Source organism: Bombina bombina, chromosome 4 (assembly GCF_027579735.1).
Source record: "Bombina bombina isolate aBomBom1 chromosome 4, aBomBom1.pri, whole genome shotgun sequence".
Lineage (NCBI taxonomy): Eukaryota > Metazoa > Chordata > Amphibia > Anura > Bombinatoridae > Bombina > Bombina bombina.
Window position 1 is genome coordinate 991,706,769 of NC_069502.1, and position 19,081 is coordinate 991,725,849.

The 19,081-nt window shown below is 36.8% G+C and overlaps 1 protein-coding gene across 1 annotated transcript in view; it reads left to right on the plus strand.

Moving 5' to 3' along the window:
- The window catches only part of SANBR (SANT and BTB domain regulator of CSR), a 168,331-nt gene extending 149,623 nt beyond the window's left edge, over positions 1-18,708 (plus strand). The window contains exons 18-22 of the mRNA XM_053712047.1: positions 8,729-8,754; positions 8,844-8,917; positions 9,964-10,052; positions 14,348-14,439; positions 18,469-18,708. Coding sequence (XP_053568022.1) covers positions 8,729-8,754; positions 8,844-8,917; positions 9,964-10,052; positions 14,348-14,439; positions 18,469-18,505 — 318 coding nt within the window. The 3' untranslated portion in view covers positions 18,506-18,708. The remainder of the gene's footprint in view (positions 1-8,728; positions 8,755-8,843; positions 8,918-9,963; positions 10,053-14,347; positions 14,440-18,468) is intronic.
- The last annotated feature ends 373 nt before the right edge of the window (positions 18,709-19,081 follow it).

Genomic DNA, 19,081 nt, shown 5'->3' on the forward strand with positions numbered 1-19,081 from the left:
CTCCGTATCTGCTGGGCAGGGGTCAGCCTTCTGTTTTTATGGGTATCTGAAGAGGTCCTATCTAACTTGTCATTTAATGTCAAATCGAAGTCTCCCCCAATTATCATTTTATACCTTTTCCATAATGAAAGTTGTTTGCTTAGTTTAGTGAGAAAGGGACAAAGGGGGTGATGATCATTAGGGGCATAGATATTTACCAACATGATGGGGGTATTATGTATTAGTCCTCTTACTATGAGAAATCTCCCTTCCCTATCTTTCATTATCTCTTCTTCTTTAAAGTTAAGGGAGGCGTGTATAAGTGTAGAGACCCCACATTTCTTTTTGTTATTAATTGCATGGAATTGCACTGGGTAAAGTTTGTCCCAATAATTGGGCGTCATGGCTGATGTAAAATGGGTTTCTTGTAACATCACTATCTGGGCATTCTGGGATTTATAGTCCACTTTTTTCCTCTTTATGTTAGAGTTGAGACCTCTTACGTTATGGGATATTATCCTAATGTGCATGCTTCTCCGGTGGAACTAAGCTTATGAAAAACATATTTGGAGTTGTTAGTAGGCTTCCCCTTGTATGGGTTGTGGGCAGTGGCGTATTTAGATTTTTTTTTGCCCTAGGCACTCAGAATTCTAAGCCTTTTATAGCTTTTTTTTTTTTTGTCAGGGAGTAATGTGTAATGTGATTAATTTTTTTTTCTGTGGCATTTCTAAAGTAATTTTTTTGGGGAAAATCAACTTTTTAAGCAATTAGTTCAGTACAGCTCACTTGGATATGGTAATACCACCCCCTCCTCCACACACACATAGTAAATATACTATTTTTGAGAAGGATAATATCTTCAAAAAATGATGAGTCACCATTATCTTCTGCATCTCATTGGCAGCCAGTATATTAGGTATAGCACACACCTTCTGAGCAATGAAATGTAAGGCCACAGGAAAAAAAAATACTTGCTGCTTATTTGGCTGCAGATCTGCAGGATAGGTCTCTCCTCAGTTCCATATGCCCCATCACCTCCTCAAGTTCTTCCTTATATCACCAGCATTTGTGAGTATCCCAGCCAAGCCTTCTTAGTACCAGAGTGACCTTGCATCCCATCCTCTCCCCATGCACTAGGCCGTGGGCTGGTGCAATTTACAGGAGAAGCAGTTGGTTCTTCTGACTTGTAGGGGTGGGATGTTTTCTTTCACAGTGCGGAATCACAGAATGCTTTGACTGCCTGTGCGTAGCCACAGCGTTTTGATTATCCCACTTACAGAGATGCAGACAGTAAAAAAAAAATTCCATTAGAGAGCGCCCTGTAGTTCTAAGGGGCATTCTCTAAGCGCATTTTTTTTTACTGTATGAGTAGAAGCCTGAGCTAGTGGACAATCACTGGGCTTTGCCAGGCAAGCAGCACCAGCGAGACTGCACATACTGAGCCATTGAGTTGTGGGAAGATTATCTATTTCCCCAGCTGCAGCGGCCCAACGGGCACTAACAAAGGGACAGACAGTGTAGACAAACAAGTAAAGTGATTATCGCCATGCCTCCCAGCAACCCCGGCTCATTATTTCCCCCTACGGTTGTTTAATTCAAGCCCACTACTCTGCCGCTCTCCACAGAGCCTGCAGAAAGTGCCGCACCTCCAATGTGCTACCCTAGGCCCGTGCCTTGTTGTCCTAGGCCATAATACGCCCCTGGTTGTGGGTCTATGAAAGTATTTGTTAACATCATTTTGTTGGCAATACCATAGGAGACATGGACAACATAACATACAATAAATTAACATAACCTCATAACTTGATGCATCTAAATTTGAGTAAAGGACAACTCTGGAGTTTTATCTTTCCTCATTCGTCGTTTTGGCCAACTGAAAATATGAAGCCTAGGAGACTAACATACGGACATGTGGGAGGAAAAAGGGAGGGTAAGGAAGGGGAGGGGACGTGGGGGGGGAGTAAGGGGTGGTTTACAAGATTGCAAGACATTTTAGATCACAAACATTGTAATACTTTAGTCCACAAATATAAGATCATACAACATGTTTATCACAGAACAAGATGATCAAGACCCTTCAGACTCTATAGGAAAAAGTCCTGATAGTGATTGATTCAGGGGACTGGAGGGCCCTCTTTACTGGAGGAGTTGCTTTCAGTGCTGGGTGATGATTTTGGTTTTGCTTTCTTTGATTTTACATTCTTGGATACAAGAGTCCATTTTCTTTGCGGTAGTTTCCTCGTCGTCTTCTGTGAGGCGTGTGGTTCTATCTCTTCCATTGATAGCTCAAGTTTGGAAAGTAGCAGTTGTCTCTCTTCTACAGATGAGCAGGTATAGGTCGTATTTTTTACACAGAAGAAATCAAAGCAATCACTTCCAATAGAGGGCGCTAATCAGAATAAAAATAAGGAGATAAATTGTCTATTGTCTATATCCCTTGTTGTATGTTGTTTGTAAACTGGAGTTTGGTTACACATATTCGAATCAACGTTATGTTGTATATGTACAATTAGTTCATTATTATTATACTTGAAGTAGGCTATCTTTGTATAATTTTTTGATATATTTACATTATTTAGTTCATTATTATTATACTTGAAGTAGGCTATCTTTGTATAATTTTTTGATATATTTATATTTTTTGATTTCCACTACCATTATATTGTATTTAAAGGGCTATATCACCCCTATTCCAGCTACCTACCCCTTTAAGAGGGTTTAGAATTTGTGGGGTTAATTCCTTATACAGACCTACACTAGCGTACACATCAAATTATATCTATGATTACATTTTGGTTTAGTATTATCTGTACAGATTATAGTCAGTTCCTATAGTGTCAGTATCATTATACTATCTTCTGTTAGCATTATTATATCTAATTTTCTCATTTATACACATATAGATATATTTGGTAGTTTAGCGATTATGTGCACATTATACTGTATTTAGGATTACATGTTCACATTTGATTTTGCGCTAGTTCACTATGTTTAATATTTCCACATCACTTAGGGTCCCTAATTTCACCTTTTATCTTTTGTTCTTGACACTTAGCGTAGCTATTAACGCAATATCATCATCTTGCTGTCATTTTCCGTTGCACTTGTAGTCACGCCCCTATCATAGTCACGAGACCGGAAGTATACAGGGTCTCTTAGCGTAAGGACTTAATAACAAGATACGGCACGGACGAATTTTGAAATCGTCAAGAAGATTCCTCTATATGTATTTAAAAGATACATTACTACCATTACAGTATGATGATTGTTACATACACTATATTCACTTTATACACATGGCACGTTATTATGATCTTTAAAAAGTAAAACACTGCACTTTTACCATTTTGTAACATTACATAAAGAATAAGAATTGATATAACACATTATACACTGAGATTTTATTAGTCTTTTTTGAGGATACTGATACCATTAGAGTGTCAGTTTATTTTATTTAATTTCCCTTTGGATCTTAGTTGATCAAACTTTCCCCAGTAATGATACAAAGTGACAATTACTCTATATTTATACTCTATCCTTGTAACACTATTTAGTAGCGAATCACTGTATTTACACTTTCAAGATTTTACAAACATATTTGATTAAATTGAAGTCTTTAAGACAAATATTTTACACACTATAGATAGACCTATTCTAATACTATGGATGAGAATATGTGTCCCAAAAAAATGGTTAATTTGAAGAGACCACTCCCCTGTGAGGGTGGTTCTCAGGTGTTTTTTCTGTTTTTTTTCTATTGGTTAAAGTTTAGTAAAGCATGTATTTTAGGGCTAATCATAGCCCTATTTATATGCCTGATGAAACAGCGTTTGAAGCGCTGAGAAACGCGTAGCATTTTTTTAGTGGGGTCTGTCACTATTCCGCACCTATCTTTGGTTCCTGTTTTTAAATAGCTTTTATGGTTTTTTAATAAATTGGTTGTTTAACCTTTTTAACTGGAACCTGCCTCGCTTATCCTTTACCAATCACTTCCACTGGAAGTAATAAGCTGCTGGAAACCCTGCAGCTGTGTGCTCCTGTGATTCCTGAGCTCCTGTTATCCTGCTTTCCTGGGCATTTTTTGAGTGTTTGCACTCGACAGAACAGTAAGCTGGGTTGCTGTAAAAATATCCAGCCTGCATCTAATAGCACTGTCTGAGTGCTCCTGGGAAATGTGAGTACCCTGGCACAGGGGTTTATCTGCAATTGTCCTACATCATTTACTACTGATACACACATGCGCCTCTCTATGTTTTTGTATGTCTGTACTAGATAGGTCATATTTTGATGGGAAATTCCAACGATATCTCAGCATTTCTCTGATCAGTGCTGTCACTACTGGTCTCATCTCTCGCCATCTCCGTAATGTTATAGGAGATAGATCTGTGTTAATTTGAATATTGTGACCCTCATACGTTACAGTCCGTTCTTGTCTCGCTGCTTGTAGGATCATCTCTTTAATTTGGTAGTAATGCAGCTTGACTATTATGTCCCTTGTTTTGGATTGTGAAAGCTTTATGGACTCTGTCAAATAGTAGCAGATTGGGCTCTGTGTCAGGTATAAGTTGGTGGAATATCTCCGTCACATCTGCTTGAAGATTTTTATAATCTTCTGGTAGGTTTCTTATTCGAAGATTTGATTGTCGAGATCAATTTTCCAAGTCTTCCACCTGATCTTCAAGCTTTTTAATATAAATAGAATGATCAAGCAGAGTGTGTTGGATTTGAGGGATTTTTTTCTGGGATATTGTCAAACTTATTTTCAAGCTCTGTTGTTCTCCCACCTATTTCTCTTATATCTTGCTTGAGGTCGTGCAGAGCTGTTTTTAGTTCTTCATGGAAGAAAGCTTCAATCTGAGTTAACAGCTCATTGTTCGGGATATCTCCCATCATAGAGTTATCTTCATCTGTGACTCCCAAGGCATTGCTTTGCTTCGGTGGGAAGATCGTTTTGTCTAGGGCCCTAAGTTTTAACTGCGATTTGGAAAGGCAATCTTTCACGGTCTGGTTTCTGATTTTCATCTTATCAGATTTTCACTATAAGTTTTCAGACTAGAAATAACCACCTGGACACTGTCAATAGCACCTTTTCCCTCTCCTCTTCCTCTCACACTACTCTCTCTTATTGCAGGGGTCACAATACTTATATTCTATCTCCTATATAGCGTCCTTAGTCGTGATTCAGTTTATGGCTGCCTGAAATTACTCCAGTTCGGCCTTCAGTGTTTTAATATGGCATTGAGTGACGAATCTCTCCCAAGTTAACCTTTTATTTGGCTCGTGTTGATCAAGGACCTGCAGTTCTTGTGTCTACATGACATCTAGCGCCACACAAAATCTCTCTAAGTGTATCCTGTTCCCGTTTACTACAAATGTGTCACCAAGTTAGAGAGAAGGTAGTTGTTATACGTAGTGGCTTGTTAAGAACTTGGAAAGTGAGGGTTCCCTAGATAGGTAGTATTACTCTCTCATAACAGATTGTTGCTTATCAAGGGTTTGACTAACCACCACACCTATAGTTATAGTAACTTATCTCACAATTAGATTCCTCTACACCTGTCTTCTTATGATGCAGAAGTTAGTTGGGACTAGCAGTGATGAGTTTACTCAAGTTCCGTAATGCTATGGGTAGCTGAGATGTGGCACCCTCAATATGGCCGACTACTCTCTGGCTGTGTTTATATAAATAAAGTGATTGTGAGTATCGCTATGATTGCCAGGCTTTATTTGTGCACCTCACTGGATAGTAGCCCGCAAGTTAAAGCTATTTCAGCTTTAACCAGCTCACCTCATGGGCTGTGTTGTTCTTTTAATTGTCCTCGGCCTCTTAGTGGGGCTTTTCCCGCCCGATGGCCCTCTGTCTCTCCCTTGCATCAAGGGCTCTCTATAAGATGTTAAGGGCGTTCCCGAGTCTGGGTCCAAACTTAATTTGTGCACTGTAAATTACTTCCTGTCACAGCCCTACAAGATGCTGTGGTCTCTAGAGGAAGGCTAATCTAGCCTGATGTCATAAAACTTCTAGAGTAACATGAGCTGGTTTAGTATTCAGATAATGCTAGCGAGACAGTAAGGGGCCTAATTATCAAGCTCCGAATTACCGCTGCTCCATAACTGGTCCACCTGCTCTCAGGCTGCGGACATCAATCTGCCCGATCCTATATGATTGGGCTGATTGACCCCGCCTGCTACCCGTCCTCTTGCGCGTTTCGCTCCTTTCAAATGGGAGTCGGGAGCTTCTTCCGGGTGATGACGACAGGTTGAAAGCTGATCCATTTATTGGCCAAGAGTTCCATGTGACTATACTCTTGGCCAATAAAAGGATCAGCTTTCAACCTGTTGTCAAGGTGTGCAGCTAGTACATTGTGGGATCCCCCCACACTCTCCGTACCGGATTCCTTTAAGAGCTTGGAACACAGAGGAAACGACTCATTCTTGTGACTGAGACAAGATGCCTAAGGGGCAGGTTGTATACCACTGACCGGTGGAGTTGGCTAAATGCTAACAGCGGTCCTACTTTGGTAAACTTTGGCTGTATGCCCATATTGATCTTACTGCCTTAAACCTCTTGTGGTCTAAAAGTGTTGCATATAAGAACGCTGTGTGGTCTTGGTTCTAGCAACAGAGTAACAATTACTTCATTTCCGTGCTTATGATATTGAAACTCTCTGTTTTTCAGCCTCACATCTCTGGTGCTGGATATTCATATGGTTCACCACTGAATTGCTACAAATTGGCTGTTTATGCTTAGTGTGAGGGGCCCATGAATGTTGTGTAGTATGTTTTGTCTGTCTCCATGTCTTTTGCTATTTAAACTGTTTTTATGCATTTATGTAAGATAAACCATTTTTTTTGCATTAACCTACTGTGTACTTGTGATTAATTTTGCATAAAGTCTGAGTGCTGTATACCTGGTCTTTTGGATGTTCTCGACTTTGAACTATCTACTTATCTGTAGTTTCTATATGGAATGATTTTTACCTGGTAGCACCTTACTTCTTATTTTACATGTTTAGAGAAGAGAACCTCTTTTTCTTTTGTATAATTTATATTAATATTTACATTTTTTTCACATTAGTTCGGACACATGACTGTAAGTCTTACCCACATTTTACCCATGATCAGTTTTGGTTACAGGTAGCAATAGTAAAAGGACTTTTTCTTCATGCACAGATCCAGTTTGTCAAGACAAGACATCTATACTATAATCAATTTGCTCTCATGGTGATTTTTGTATTGGGATGCATACCTTTCATAGTGACCAAAATTTCTTCATGGAAATTAAAGAGAAAGTTAAAGGGGTAGTAGGTTCAGAAGCAATTTTTGAAAACACTTATTCACAGAAAGAGTGGTTGATTCATGGAATAAACTTCCATTATAGAATGTAAAGACCAAAACTCTGGTGGACATCAAGAATCCATCGGAAAGCATAAGCCTAAACTCCAAAATAATTAGGCTTATACCATATAGAAAATATGGCAGACTTGCTGAGCCTATGGTTCTTATCTGCCATCAAAATCTATGATTTTATGTTTCTATTAAACACGCTTTCTTATGTTTAAGAACCATAAAGCACATTATTTAGCTTTAGGTTTTTCAAAATGTTGCTAATTGCCTATACCAGCTGTTTGATTTGCAGCATTCTGTAAACCTGACAAATTTCTATGACTGTTGAGTACTTCTGATTTCCTCTTCAATTGCTTTCTTGTGCACACTTTGTAGCATTTACCAATTACTTGTCAATACGCTTGATGAGAGATACAATAAAACAGTCTTCTGTTCCAGTCCTAAGGACCCACTGACAACAGGTCAGAGTTTTAGCATTACCATGAATGTGAGAAAGTTGTTAGCAATGGCTGTTGGGCAGCTGGACATTTCATCTGTTCTCTTGTTAAGATATCCTTCAGTTAATGGGTCCTGAGGACCAGAATTGGTTAAGAACATGGCTGAGATAGACTGTTGTATTCTACCTCTTAAAGCAGAAGTAGACTCAATAACTTTGTTGTTTGTGGTTGCCTAATAAATTCAAAATTATTTATAGCAGAGTAAAAATCTGTTTTAATGGGGCTTGTTTATATTTTGCATTGTAATTTAGGTCTTACCATTTCAGTGCTATGAAAATGAAACCATCACCACTAATTTATGTGCTCTTTGAAATGTCAGCAGATACTTGCAGTCCTATACAAGCTTAGGGTATAATTTTTTCTTGTGTCCCACACTATGTTGGCTGAAACAGAGTGTAACTGTATCTGGAGGGGCTACCTTTACAGCTGCAGCACAGGGTGAATGGGAAAATAGCAAGCAGAGAGCACATTCTGCCTAGTGCGGCACCCTGTTGAACACTGCAGGATGAAGCACTTCCTCTTGCGACGTATATAAAATAACATTAAGATAGGATACCATAGAAATGTATAAACCAATAATAAAAGCCAGAGCTGAAAATAAAAATACAATCTTTTATTTGCTTCCAAAAATATTTTTAATACTAACCCTAAAATGGCATATTGAAAGTACTAATGTGATTTTCAGTGCTATAATGTAAGTATTTGTAACCAGAGAGTGAATGTAGACACTTTAAAAAACAACTTTTACTGTTTTCACTTTAAAAAAACAACTTTTACTGTTTTGAAAGCTCCTTCTACACCTATTGCAGCTACAGAATTATTTTTGTATTTTGTTTGTTACATTTTTTGTATATGATGTAAAATGCATTATTTAATGTGTTTTATTTTCTTTTTACTACCCGAATCAGTCATCCCGAGATTCATCTCCTTTTACGTGAGTGTATTTCTGAACAACTCATTCTTCTTATTGCGTCCAACCTATTTAGTTTTTGCAGTTGTTACAATGTTTATATCTCTCAACAGAGTCAGTCATCAAAGGAATAAGTGGGATGCCTCTCGTTCCTTGAGGTTTAATCAGGATACGCAAAGAGAAGAAGGTTTGAGAAAAAAAAATCCATCATAAATCACGGTTAAATAATTTATATTTACAAGAATTGTGAGGTCCTGAATTTGTGGAGCACTCCCTTGATAAACCCATTATGGACGTATTAATGCATTTAGAGGACTCATTTATGTTAGGTAGTTAGGGTTGCCACCACGGCCATGTTTTCCTGGACACTTATGAGCTACACATGCTGCAGGGTGTGCAGGGAGGAACATGAATAGTGCTGTCCAGGGTCACTATTAGTGTGTTGTCCAGGTGCGCAGTGCATGTTGCCATCAGCACGCCCTGCAGCATGTGTAAGTCATAAGTGAAATGCACTTCCTCGAGCTGTCAGACTTGCCCCTAACCTCTCCTCCTTTAAACATTACCTAAAGACCTTTCTGTTCAGTGAAGCTTTTCACCCAACTCATTAACAAACTAACTTCACTTAACTAACAGTTGCCCTCTTCTATCTCCTCACTAATATCCTTCTCACCTTTGCAGTCCCCACCTCCTGTTTCCCATCCTCCTACCCATCTAGATAGTAAATTCCCACAGGAATAGGGCCCTCAATTCCCCCTGTATTTGTCTGTAAAATTGTGTCTTTTATTGTATTGTTTCTCCATTGTACTGTTATCCTTGTACCTATGGGCAGTGCTGCGGAATCTGTTGGCGCTTTATAAATAAAGAATAATAAGAAAGTGTCCAGGAAAATATGGCTGAGGTGGCAACCCTATAGGTAGTGTAAGATAGAGGTTAACAGGAAGTTGCTCTTTCTGGAAGCCATCTTTATAGCAGAACTGGCCTTCAAATTGTTAGATTGCACTACAATAAAGGCAGCTGCCTGCATGGAAAAAAAGTTTTTTGGGCATTTGTTTTGTGTGTTTGTTATATATAAAAGAGCATTTTATGTATTACACTTTTTGGTTTGTTTCTGTAAAACAGATTTTTCTGTACTAAAAAAAAAAAAGAGCTGACATCTATATTGTCGTGTTTAACACTTTTGAAAAGTTGTTTGTGTATTTGAAAACTAACGGTAAACGTTGTTCTTTGTGGCAGATCAGCGAAGGATGATTGAAATCACGGGTCACCTAATAAAAATTAGGCTTGGGGACCTGGAGAGTGTGAAAGCTAAGGAAGCCAAAGAAGTAAGGATCTTCCACATTTTCTATCAAACCTTTCAGAGTTGTTTCTCTTTTCTTATATATTTTACATTTGTATGGTGAAGGTATGAGCCTCTATTTGTCACAATTAAAGGGACACGAAACCTAACATTTTTCTTTCACAATTCAGATAAAACCTGCTATTTTAAATAATGTTTCAATTTTACTTCTTTTATCATTTTTTCTTTATTCTCTTGATATCTTTTATTGAAGAAGCAACAATGCACTACTGGGAACTATCTGAGCACATCAGGTGAAGCAATGACAAGAGGAATATATGTGAAGTGACCTATAAGCAGCTAGCTCCCAGTAGTGCATTGCTGTTCCTGTGCCTTCTTAGGTATACTCTTCAATAAAGGATCCCAAGGGAACAAAGCTAATTACATAATAGAAGTAAAGCTGTTTAAAAATGTTTTGCTCTGTTTTAATAATAAAAGTGTAATTTTGACTTTACTGCCCCTTTAACATAAGTTCCTGTTGTATTAGCAAATTCCTTACATTCTTATAACACACCATGATGTCACTGTGTGATAAATCTCTGCTTACCCAATGCAATTGTAGCTGTCCTGCTTTGTTCCCACCCAAGGCTTATTTCCTATGTTGATTAGTAATTCTTTCTACTACTGAATATAATTGCCTTCTGCTAAGGTTGCACTCTGCTTGTTATCTGCTGCATGACAGTTGCTTTCCGTTTGCTACAGACATCATGGTACACAATTAGGGCTAGATTACAAGTGATGCGCAAGCAATTGAGCTAGGGTTTTTCTGATTGTTTGCACGCCGCTGATATAATCGCAATTTACACTAGTATAACTACTTTGATCTTAAAGCTGTAGTTAACATATACATGCCTAAATATGTGTGTGTGTGTGTGTGTGTGTGTGTATATATATATATATATATATATATATATATATATGTGTGTGTGTGTGTGTGTGTGTGTGTGTGTGTATGTATGTATTTGTGTGTATGTATATATATATATATATATATATATATATATATATATATATATATATATATATATATATATATATATCGAATCAGCCAATAAAATGAGAGCTGCTTAAATCCTATTGGCTGATTCAAAATTTTCAGCTAATAGGAATGCAATGGTACCCCCAGTATAAAAGGGGCAACTTGCATTTCAATCCTCAGTGTGCAGCGGACGATCACATGAAGAGGACTTCCATGTTTGATCGATGGACCTCCGCGCATCGCCGCTCCGCCTCCACAGGGATGAAGAAGATGCCGGTCCCGCGATGAATGAAGATGGAGCCGCCTGGATGAAGATCATTCTAGCGGGACTTCAACAACTGTGAGTACCTAAAGAGGGGTTAGTGTTAGGTTTTTTTTAAGTTTTTTTGTGGTGTTTTTTTTTAGATTGGGGTGGGCACTCTTAAAAGTGCTGAATGCCCTTTTAAGGGCAGCAAAACAACTGAATGCCCTTTTTCCGGGCAATGCCCATACAAATGCCCTTTTCAGGGCAATGGGTAGATTAGGTTTTTTAGATAGTTTTTTATTTTGTAGGTTTGGGGGGTGGAGATTTGTAATGTTAGTGGGTCTTTTGTATTTTTTTTTTAGAAAAAGAGCTGATATCTTTAGGGCAATGCCCTACAAAAGACCCTCTTAAGGGCTATTGTTTGTTTATTCTAGATTAGGTTTCTTTTATTTTGGGGTGTTTTTTTTTTGTTTGTTTTTTAAATGGGTATTAGAATAGGAATAATTTTTGTTATTTTGGATAATTTGTTTGTTATTTTGTGTAATGTTTTTTTTTTTTTCGTTTTGGGTGGGTTTTTATTTTTAGATTAGGGGTTGGGCATTTCATAAAAGAGCTTAATGCCCTTTTAAGGGCAGGATAAAGAGCTGAATGCCATTTTCAGGGCAATGGGTAGATTAGGTTTTACATTATTTTTATTTTGTGGGTTTGGAGGGTGGGGGTTTTGTATACTGTTAGGGGGTGTTTGCTTTCCTTTTGTAGGAAAAGAGCTGTTATCTTTAGAGAAATGCCCTACCAAAGGCCCTTTTAAGGCCCCTTGGTAGTTTATTATAGATTAGGCTTTTTTATGTTGTTTTTTTTTTTTTTAACAGGGTATTAGAATAGGAATAATTGGATAATTTTTTTTCTTATTTTTTGTAATTTTAGTGTTTTTTTTGTAATGGTAGTTTTTTTTATTTTTGTAATGTTAGGTTTTAGTGTAAGGCAGCTTAGGTTTTATTTCACAGGTAAGTTTGCATTTATTTTAACTAGGTAGTTAATAAATAGTTAATAACTATTTACTAACTAGTCTACCTAGTTAAAATAAATACAAACTTACCTGTGAAATAAAAATAAAACCTAAGCTAGCTATAATATAACTATTAGTTATATTGTAGCTAGCTTAGGTTTTATTTCACAGGTAAGTTTGTATTTATTTTTAAATAGGTAATATTTAGTTAATAATTGTAACTTTAATTTAGCTCTTTTAATTATGTTAAAATTAGGGGGTGTTAGGTTTTGGGTTAGGTTTAGGGGTTAATAGTTTAGTTTAGGTTGTTGCGATGTGGGGGGCTGACAGTTTAGGGGTTAATAGGTTTATTTAGTGGCAGTGATGTGGGAGGCCAGAGGTTTAGGGGTTAATAGCTTTATTTAGTGGCGGCGATGTTGGGGTGTGAGGGAATAGGAGTTAATAACTTTAGTATAGTGTTGGTGATATCGGGAGCAGCAGAATAGGAGTTAATAGAATTATTTAGGTGGCGGCGATATCTGGAGCGGCAGATTAGGGGTTAATGACATTATGTAGGTTGCGGCGATGTCAGGGGCAGCAGATTAGGGGTGTTTAGATTTAGGGTTTATGTTATGTTTACACGTTACTTTTTTCCCCATAGACATCAATGGGGCTGCGTTACGGAGCTTTTCATTCCACAATCGCAGGTGTTATTTTTTTTTATTTCTGACACTTTCCCCCCATTGATGTCTATGGGGAAAGCGTGCACGAGCACGTCAAAACAGCGCTTGTATTTTGTGCGGTATGGAGCTCAACTCAACCATATAGCACGCACAAGGCAGCTGTTTCAAAACTTGTAATGGCAGCGCTATGGAGGGTGAAATAACACAACTTTTATTGCGTTTGTTAAAAACCCTCTAGCGCGCATAACTCGTAATCTACCTGATTGTAAACTACATGATTTTGAACCTTCATATCTGAGAATAATTTTGCAATGAAAACTGCAGCTTTATTTTGTCAAATGAATCTCTGCTCCTTTTACATCAATTTATTTCAATCCTATTTCTTTCAAGTATATTATATTGGAACAGTTGTATAAATAAAAAAATGTAAACCTAATTGTAAAAATAAATGGTGAGTACAAGTTAAGTTTAGTTTGACAACAAGCATGTTTGTTTACTTGTCGCTATTACAACCTGTTCGGAACCTACTGGCAGTTATGGGATTCCAACCATCATGAGACCTGTCACTTGAGCAGCGACTAAACATAATTTGGGTACATGGTCGGTCTATCTATCGATCTATCTATCTATCTATCTATCTATCTATCTATCTATCTATCTATCTATCTATCTATCTATCTGTCTTCTCTTTATTACTCCCATAAACTATTCTAAAATGTATTTGTGATGCATATTCTCAGGAGATCCAGAGTGTTTATTTTCTTTTTTGCTTAATTTATAATAATAATATATATTTATATACTTAACTGTCAACATGAAATTTGAGCGACGGCCGTGCTAGTCATTGAAAGTATAGGGCACTCTAAAGAGATGTCAGCCACGTTAAACATTCTCTGGCAATTCGGTTTTACCATTCACTTGTAATACCAGATTGTGCGCTATTCTGAGGCCATGATATTGGTAGTTCACCATGCACTATCAACAGTGCTTCGCTTGTAGGCCTATGTTGTCACATGCAAAACATTCAGCTTTGCTTTGCTGCGGCACCCCTTATGGAATTCTATAAAAAAAGGGGCTATGCCAGCGAGTGGCGAGATGTCTTTCATAAAAATAATGAGAGCTCTCACTTACGTAAAAAGTTCGCAAAATTTCAGTGTTTGCAGTTAAAATATATATCATACTTAATAATTTATCATGTTGGTTTATTTTCCTAGCACTCAGCAAACCTGGCTATTTCACGTATCCATTACTTGAAACACAAGAATGTAGTAATAATGAGGGACTATACACCTGAAAACTTGGCCTTTTCAGTTTCTTTCCATTTCCCTTAAGCTATGTCAAGAATGCTTTTAATTTTCCATTTTAAAACCTTTTTTTTTTCCATCTGCAGCAAGCCGGAGGCATATACTCCAGAATTGAAGCTCAGATCAAGGCTTCTGTGCAAACAAATTCAAGACAAAGCAGCACAGAGAAGAACCCAAGGTAAGCAGTTAATGTGTTGTATAAAGGTTAGTTACGGTAGTAAACAGGAGTTTGCAGTCCTAACTAGTAAGGATCAAATAACGATGCATGTATTTCCCCCCTGCTTAAAGGAACACTCAAGTAATTATACTGTAGCTTCTGTGTTATGTATTTAATTTGATATACGCAAAATCCCTTACAATACCGTACCAATAAAATACACTTTTAAAACGAGATATTTTTTTTATAATCTTTAATATTCGGAAATCTTTAATGATGAATTTTGTATTAATTTTATTAGACTGTGAGCCATTCAAATTGAAAAGTTAATGCATATTTATAGAACAATTTGCATTGCAGTTTCTTACACGGTTACAAAAAAAATCCACAATACACTCTTAAGAAAAATAAAGTAAATTATCAATGTTCTCTGCTTTTTGTAGTTTACAGCTTTTATAAAAGTCTTCTATATTCTGTAATCCCATGAATATCCTAATATCATACTGATATACAATTAATATTATGAATTTTATTAATATTAAAGTATACCATATTTGTGAAAATACATTCCTTAGCATGTATGTATAATAAATGAATACACCTGGGGATAGCGTACAAGTCAAAAGATGCTGATTGTTACTTGTTGCTTGGCCTCACACAGTCAGCATCTCTTTATTTAGTATTACAAGTAATTCATTCAAAAAATTATATATTTTTAGAGGACATGCCAATTAGTGTGGTAGCCAAATGTACCTTGTTGATTATTACAAGTGCAATGCATGTGATAATCAACGTTTTAATATTTCTACACTCCACTAAAACACTATAACCACTATCAACCCCTAAACAAACCAGAGCGTAAAAACCCTGCTTACTATTAACCTAACCTCCATAACTCCCAACACTAATGCCTGTTTGCTATTAAACCCTAATAGACATAACCCGAAGGCAATAATCCTCTCCACTAAAACCCTCTAACTGCTACTTACCCCAAAGCCCACCTAGAACCCTCCTCAATCTGCTTACTGTCTGAAGTGTTCTATTTTGTGGCTAAAACCATTTTCTTACGCTGTATCAGAGGGTCATTTTCTTATGGTTCTTTACAAAGTTCTGTCTCTTTGGTGTTTTCATAATTAATATACAATCGTTCCTATTGGCTGATTTAATTAAAAAATATTTAATTTAAATAATTCTCTATTGGCTGTCTTTAAAATTAATGCATGGTTCTGGATGTAATGGAGAGACTCTTACATCATAATATAAGGTCTAAAAAAAAATTGCATAAGATTTTGAGTAATTTCTCGCCATGCCGACAAGTTTTTGATCATTGGGCTCTTAGTCTGAATTTCAAATTGGTAGCAGATATATTTTTCTGACAAATGTTATTTCTATTTTCTGTTCCTTGTATCATGCGATCACCATCAGCCAATCACAAAACGCATACAGGTATATACTGTCAACTTTGCACATACTCAGTAGGAGCGGGAGCATCAAAAAATGTGCATATGAAAAAAATTGTGCACATTTTGATAATGGAAATATATTAGAAAGTTTCTTTAAATTACATGCCCTACCTGCAATTTTAATTTAGAGTCCCTTTAAGTCTGAAGAATATGCTTATGCTTAGTTGATTTCCATCCTTTTGAAACCTTGTAAACATATCACAACTAGCACTTTTTATAACATTTGGGGGATTCCAAGTGGCCTTAGGAAAATGATGGGTTTCACAGTCTGTTGTGCAGACTCTGGGATTTCTTCACAGTGGCTTATATTTGAGAAAAATTGTTGTTTCTTCAGCATCACCTTGTTGAACCTATACATAAATTGTCCTTAAGTTGTTAACGTGTAAGTCCATTCAATTCTTTTGGCATTGATCACAAGTAAAGTATAAAAATGACAAGGTTTGCATTATGTTCATTCTTTTCTGACCCCCCCCCCCCCCTCATTAGGACATAATTTATGTGTTTTACAGATAGTTTTAATTTTATTCGTAGAATGATGACCTGTCAAAAGATAATGTAGATGTAGCTCTGAGATATTATCTAGAGCAGAGCTTTCCAAACTTGTTATGTTGGTGACACACTTTTTAGACCTACATCATTTTGCGACACAGTAATTCAGTTGAACTAGCAAAAAGGAGGTTAAACTAACTTGTTTTAAGAGATACAGACACATATATAAATTACAGTATATAATAATGAAATTTACAAGTAACAGTATGTATGTGCAAGAATTAAAAAAAGTTTAATAACACCAATAGCTACTTGCTATTTTAATGGGATATATGAGGTTGATGGGATGAACACAATTTCTGAATATTTGGTGGAATATTAGATAAAGACACTTGCATTTCATCATCAAGCATTTTTAAGTTTCCACTTCCTATCCATATATCAAGAGCAAGAGCAGCAATGCACTACTGGGAGCTAGTTGCCAAAAAAAACCACTGACTTCAGCTCAGCATTTAAGCTGCCGCCCTCAGAGCTCGGTGAGTCCGATTGACTACTGCCCGCGCTGCAATCACACTGCTGTCCCACTCACTGACTACACATGCAGTCACAAGCCAATTAAGGAGACAACACGTGCAGTTAGGAGCCAATGTGCCGCCAATGGGAATAGTTTCAGTTCCCACTGAGCTGCGCCAATAGGTTAAGATGATCTGTGTCCCCCTAGGTATCAATCACATGTCAACCATGTGATATGCGTAGCAAGCAGGCGGAAAGTCAGAAACCAAAAAAAAAAAAAAATATTAAAAAAAATTTGTGCTGAAGCAGGGACACACCTACAAACTGCTGCCGACACACTAGTGTGTCCCGACACACAGTTTGGAAAGCACTGATCTAGAGGCTGCTAAGGAAATCAGGAAGACTATTTTTTTTCTGTTTTCATTCTCATCTTTAAAGAAGACAGAGAGCTTCAAAAGCTCCTTTTTGTCACCTGGATTTATTGCGCTATCCTTACTACTTTTGAGCGCGGCTCATTCTTCTAGACTTTGACTTCATCAAGAGTCCAATATAATGAAGTGTCAAATGAGCAGTTACACCGATCACTCATTCTTGCATACATTCCCACAGTTTTACCTGTTTAATAGGTTCACTGCTTTGCAAGCAGGATTTAGCAAGAATAGACTGCAGGCAACTACTTTAAAATTTAGATGTAGGCTTCCTTTTTTGACTTCTAGGATGTTTCTACAAAACTTCAAGTGGTGTAAAGCCATACTAAATATATTATTACTGTGACTATAAATACATTTATTTTAAAACTAAATCTGTTTTAAATGATATTAAAACATTAAGAGCCAATTAATGTGCAAAAACTATTTTTAATACCCACTTCTTTATACCATGTATGTTTACAAATGTTATGGCTCCATCTTTGTGTTTGTAATAGTCATCTAAAACGTGCTATCTGAGACATCAGTCACAGGTTAAAGTGTCTACCCCACATTGACCCTGCTATACCCGCAAAACCCTGCTGCAGTTCATTCCTAGTGATGGCCCTTATGTTGAACTAACTCCTTATTACCTTAACCACAATTAAACAGTATTCCTCCAGCCTAAATCAAGCAGCACACTTTATACTTTATCTACCTTCCCTAAATGAACTGACCACTTGAAACCTTAATCAAAATATTGCCTTAAAGTTTCATTATAGAAAAAATAAAATACTACTACTGTGTGTTTAATCCCCACAAAGGGTTTAAATACACAGTAGAAATACCACTCAGGACTTTTGTTCCAAGTGGAAAGCAACGCTGATCCAATCAGCAACGAAAGTTGCACAACTCAGATGTGCAACTACGTTGCTGTTGGATCAGTGGAGTTTTCTACTCAGGACCACAGTGCTCTGCAACTCCCAAGTGGTATTTCTCTTATGGATTTAACCCCTTTGCAGTAAAAGCATTAATCTGTAAATTAAGCAAATATTCCATAGATCATCATTTGATGTTGAGAGGTGTATCATTCTTAAAAATGCATCTGTTATATTTAAGCCTTGTCATTCATATATTTCATATTTTACAGCATATTTTTTTTCTTGTTTATTTTGCAGATTTAAACCTCGATTTGGTCCAGGACGGCCAACATAAAAATACCTAAGAATCAAGTTCTGTATATACCCAGAGAAGTGTAAAGGGGATTATATTATCTGACTACTGGGAAGGGGGTATTTATTTTAAGGTTTTTTTTTTTTCTGAAAGCTTTGCAAGTTTTACTATTTGATTCAATTTCTTAAATATTATTTTAGCTGTAAATGCTAAGCTTTTTTTTAAATAAACTTATTTATAAAAAATGTGTGACATGTTTTATTCTAAATGTTTGTCAATCCCTTGCTTAGCAGTAATTTCCAAAATTTGGTGCCCATAAAATAAATGATTAGTAATTTTTTTGAAATGGGATTTTATTTAAGCTAAAATGCCTTAGACAGGGGCTTAACTAGACCTCACTGGGTCCCAAGTAAAGGCAGTGTAAGGGCCCCCATTTCACTAGCACCCTTTCTGTCTGTTTGCAATAAGCAACCCCAGATGAGCTGCTTATCTGTGTCATTAATGTGCACCAGAGGATATGCAATTGTACATTGTTCCTGTACAAATATGGATATGTTTTTTTCAGACATCACTATGGTGGCCATCTTGGAAACACTGCCACCATATTGTAAAGGCAAA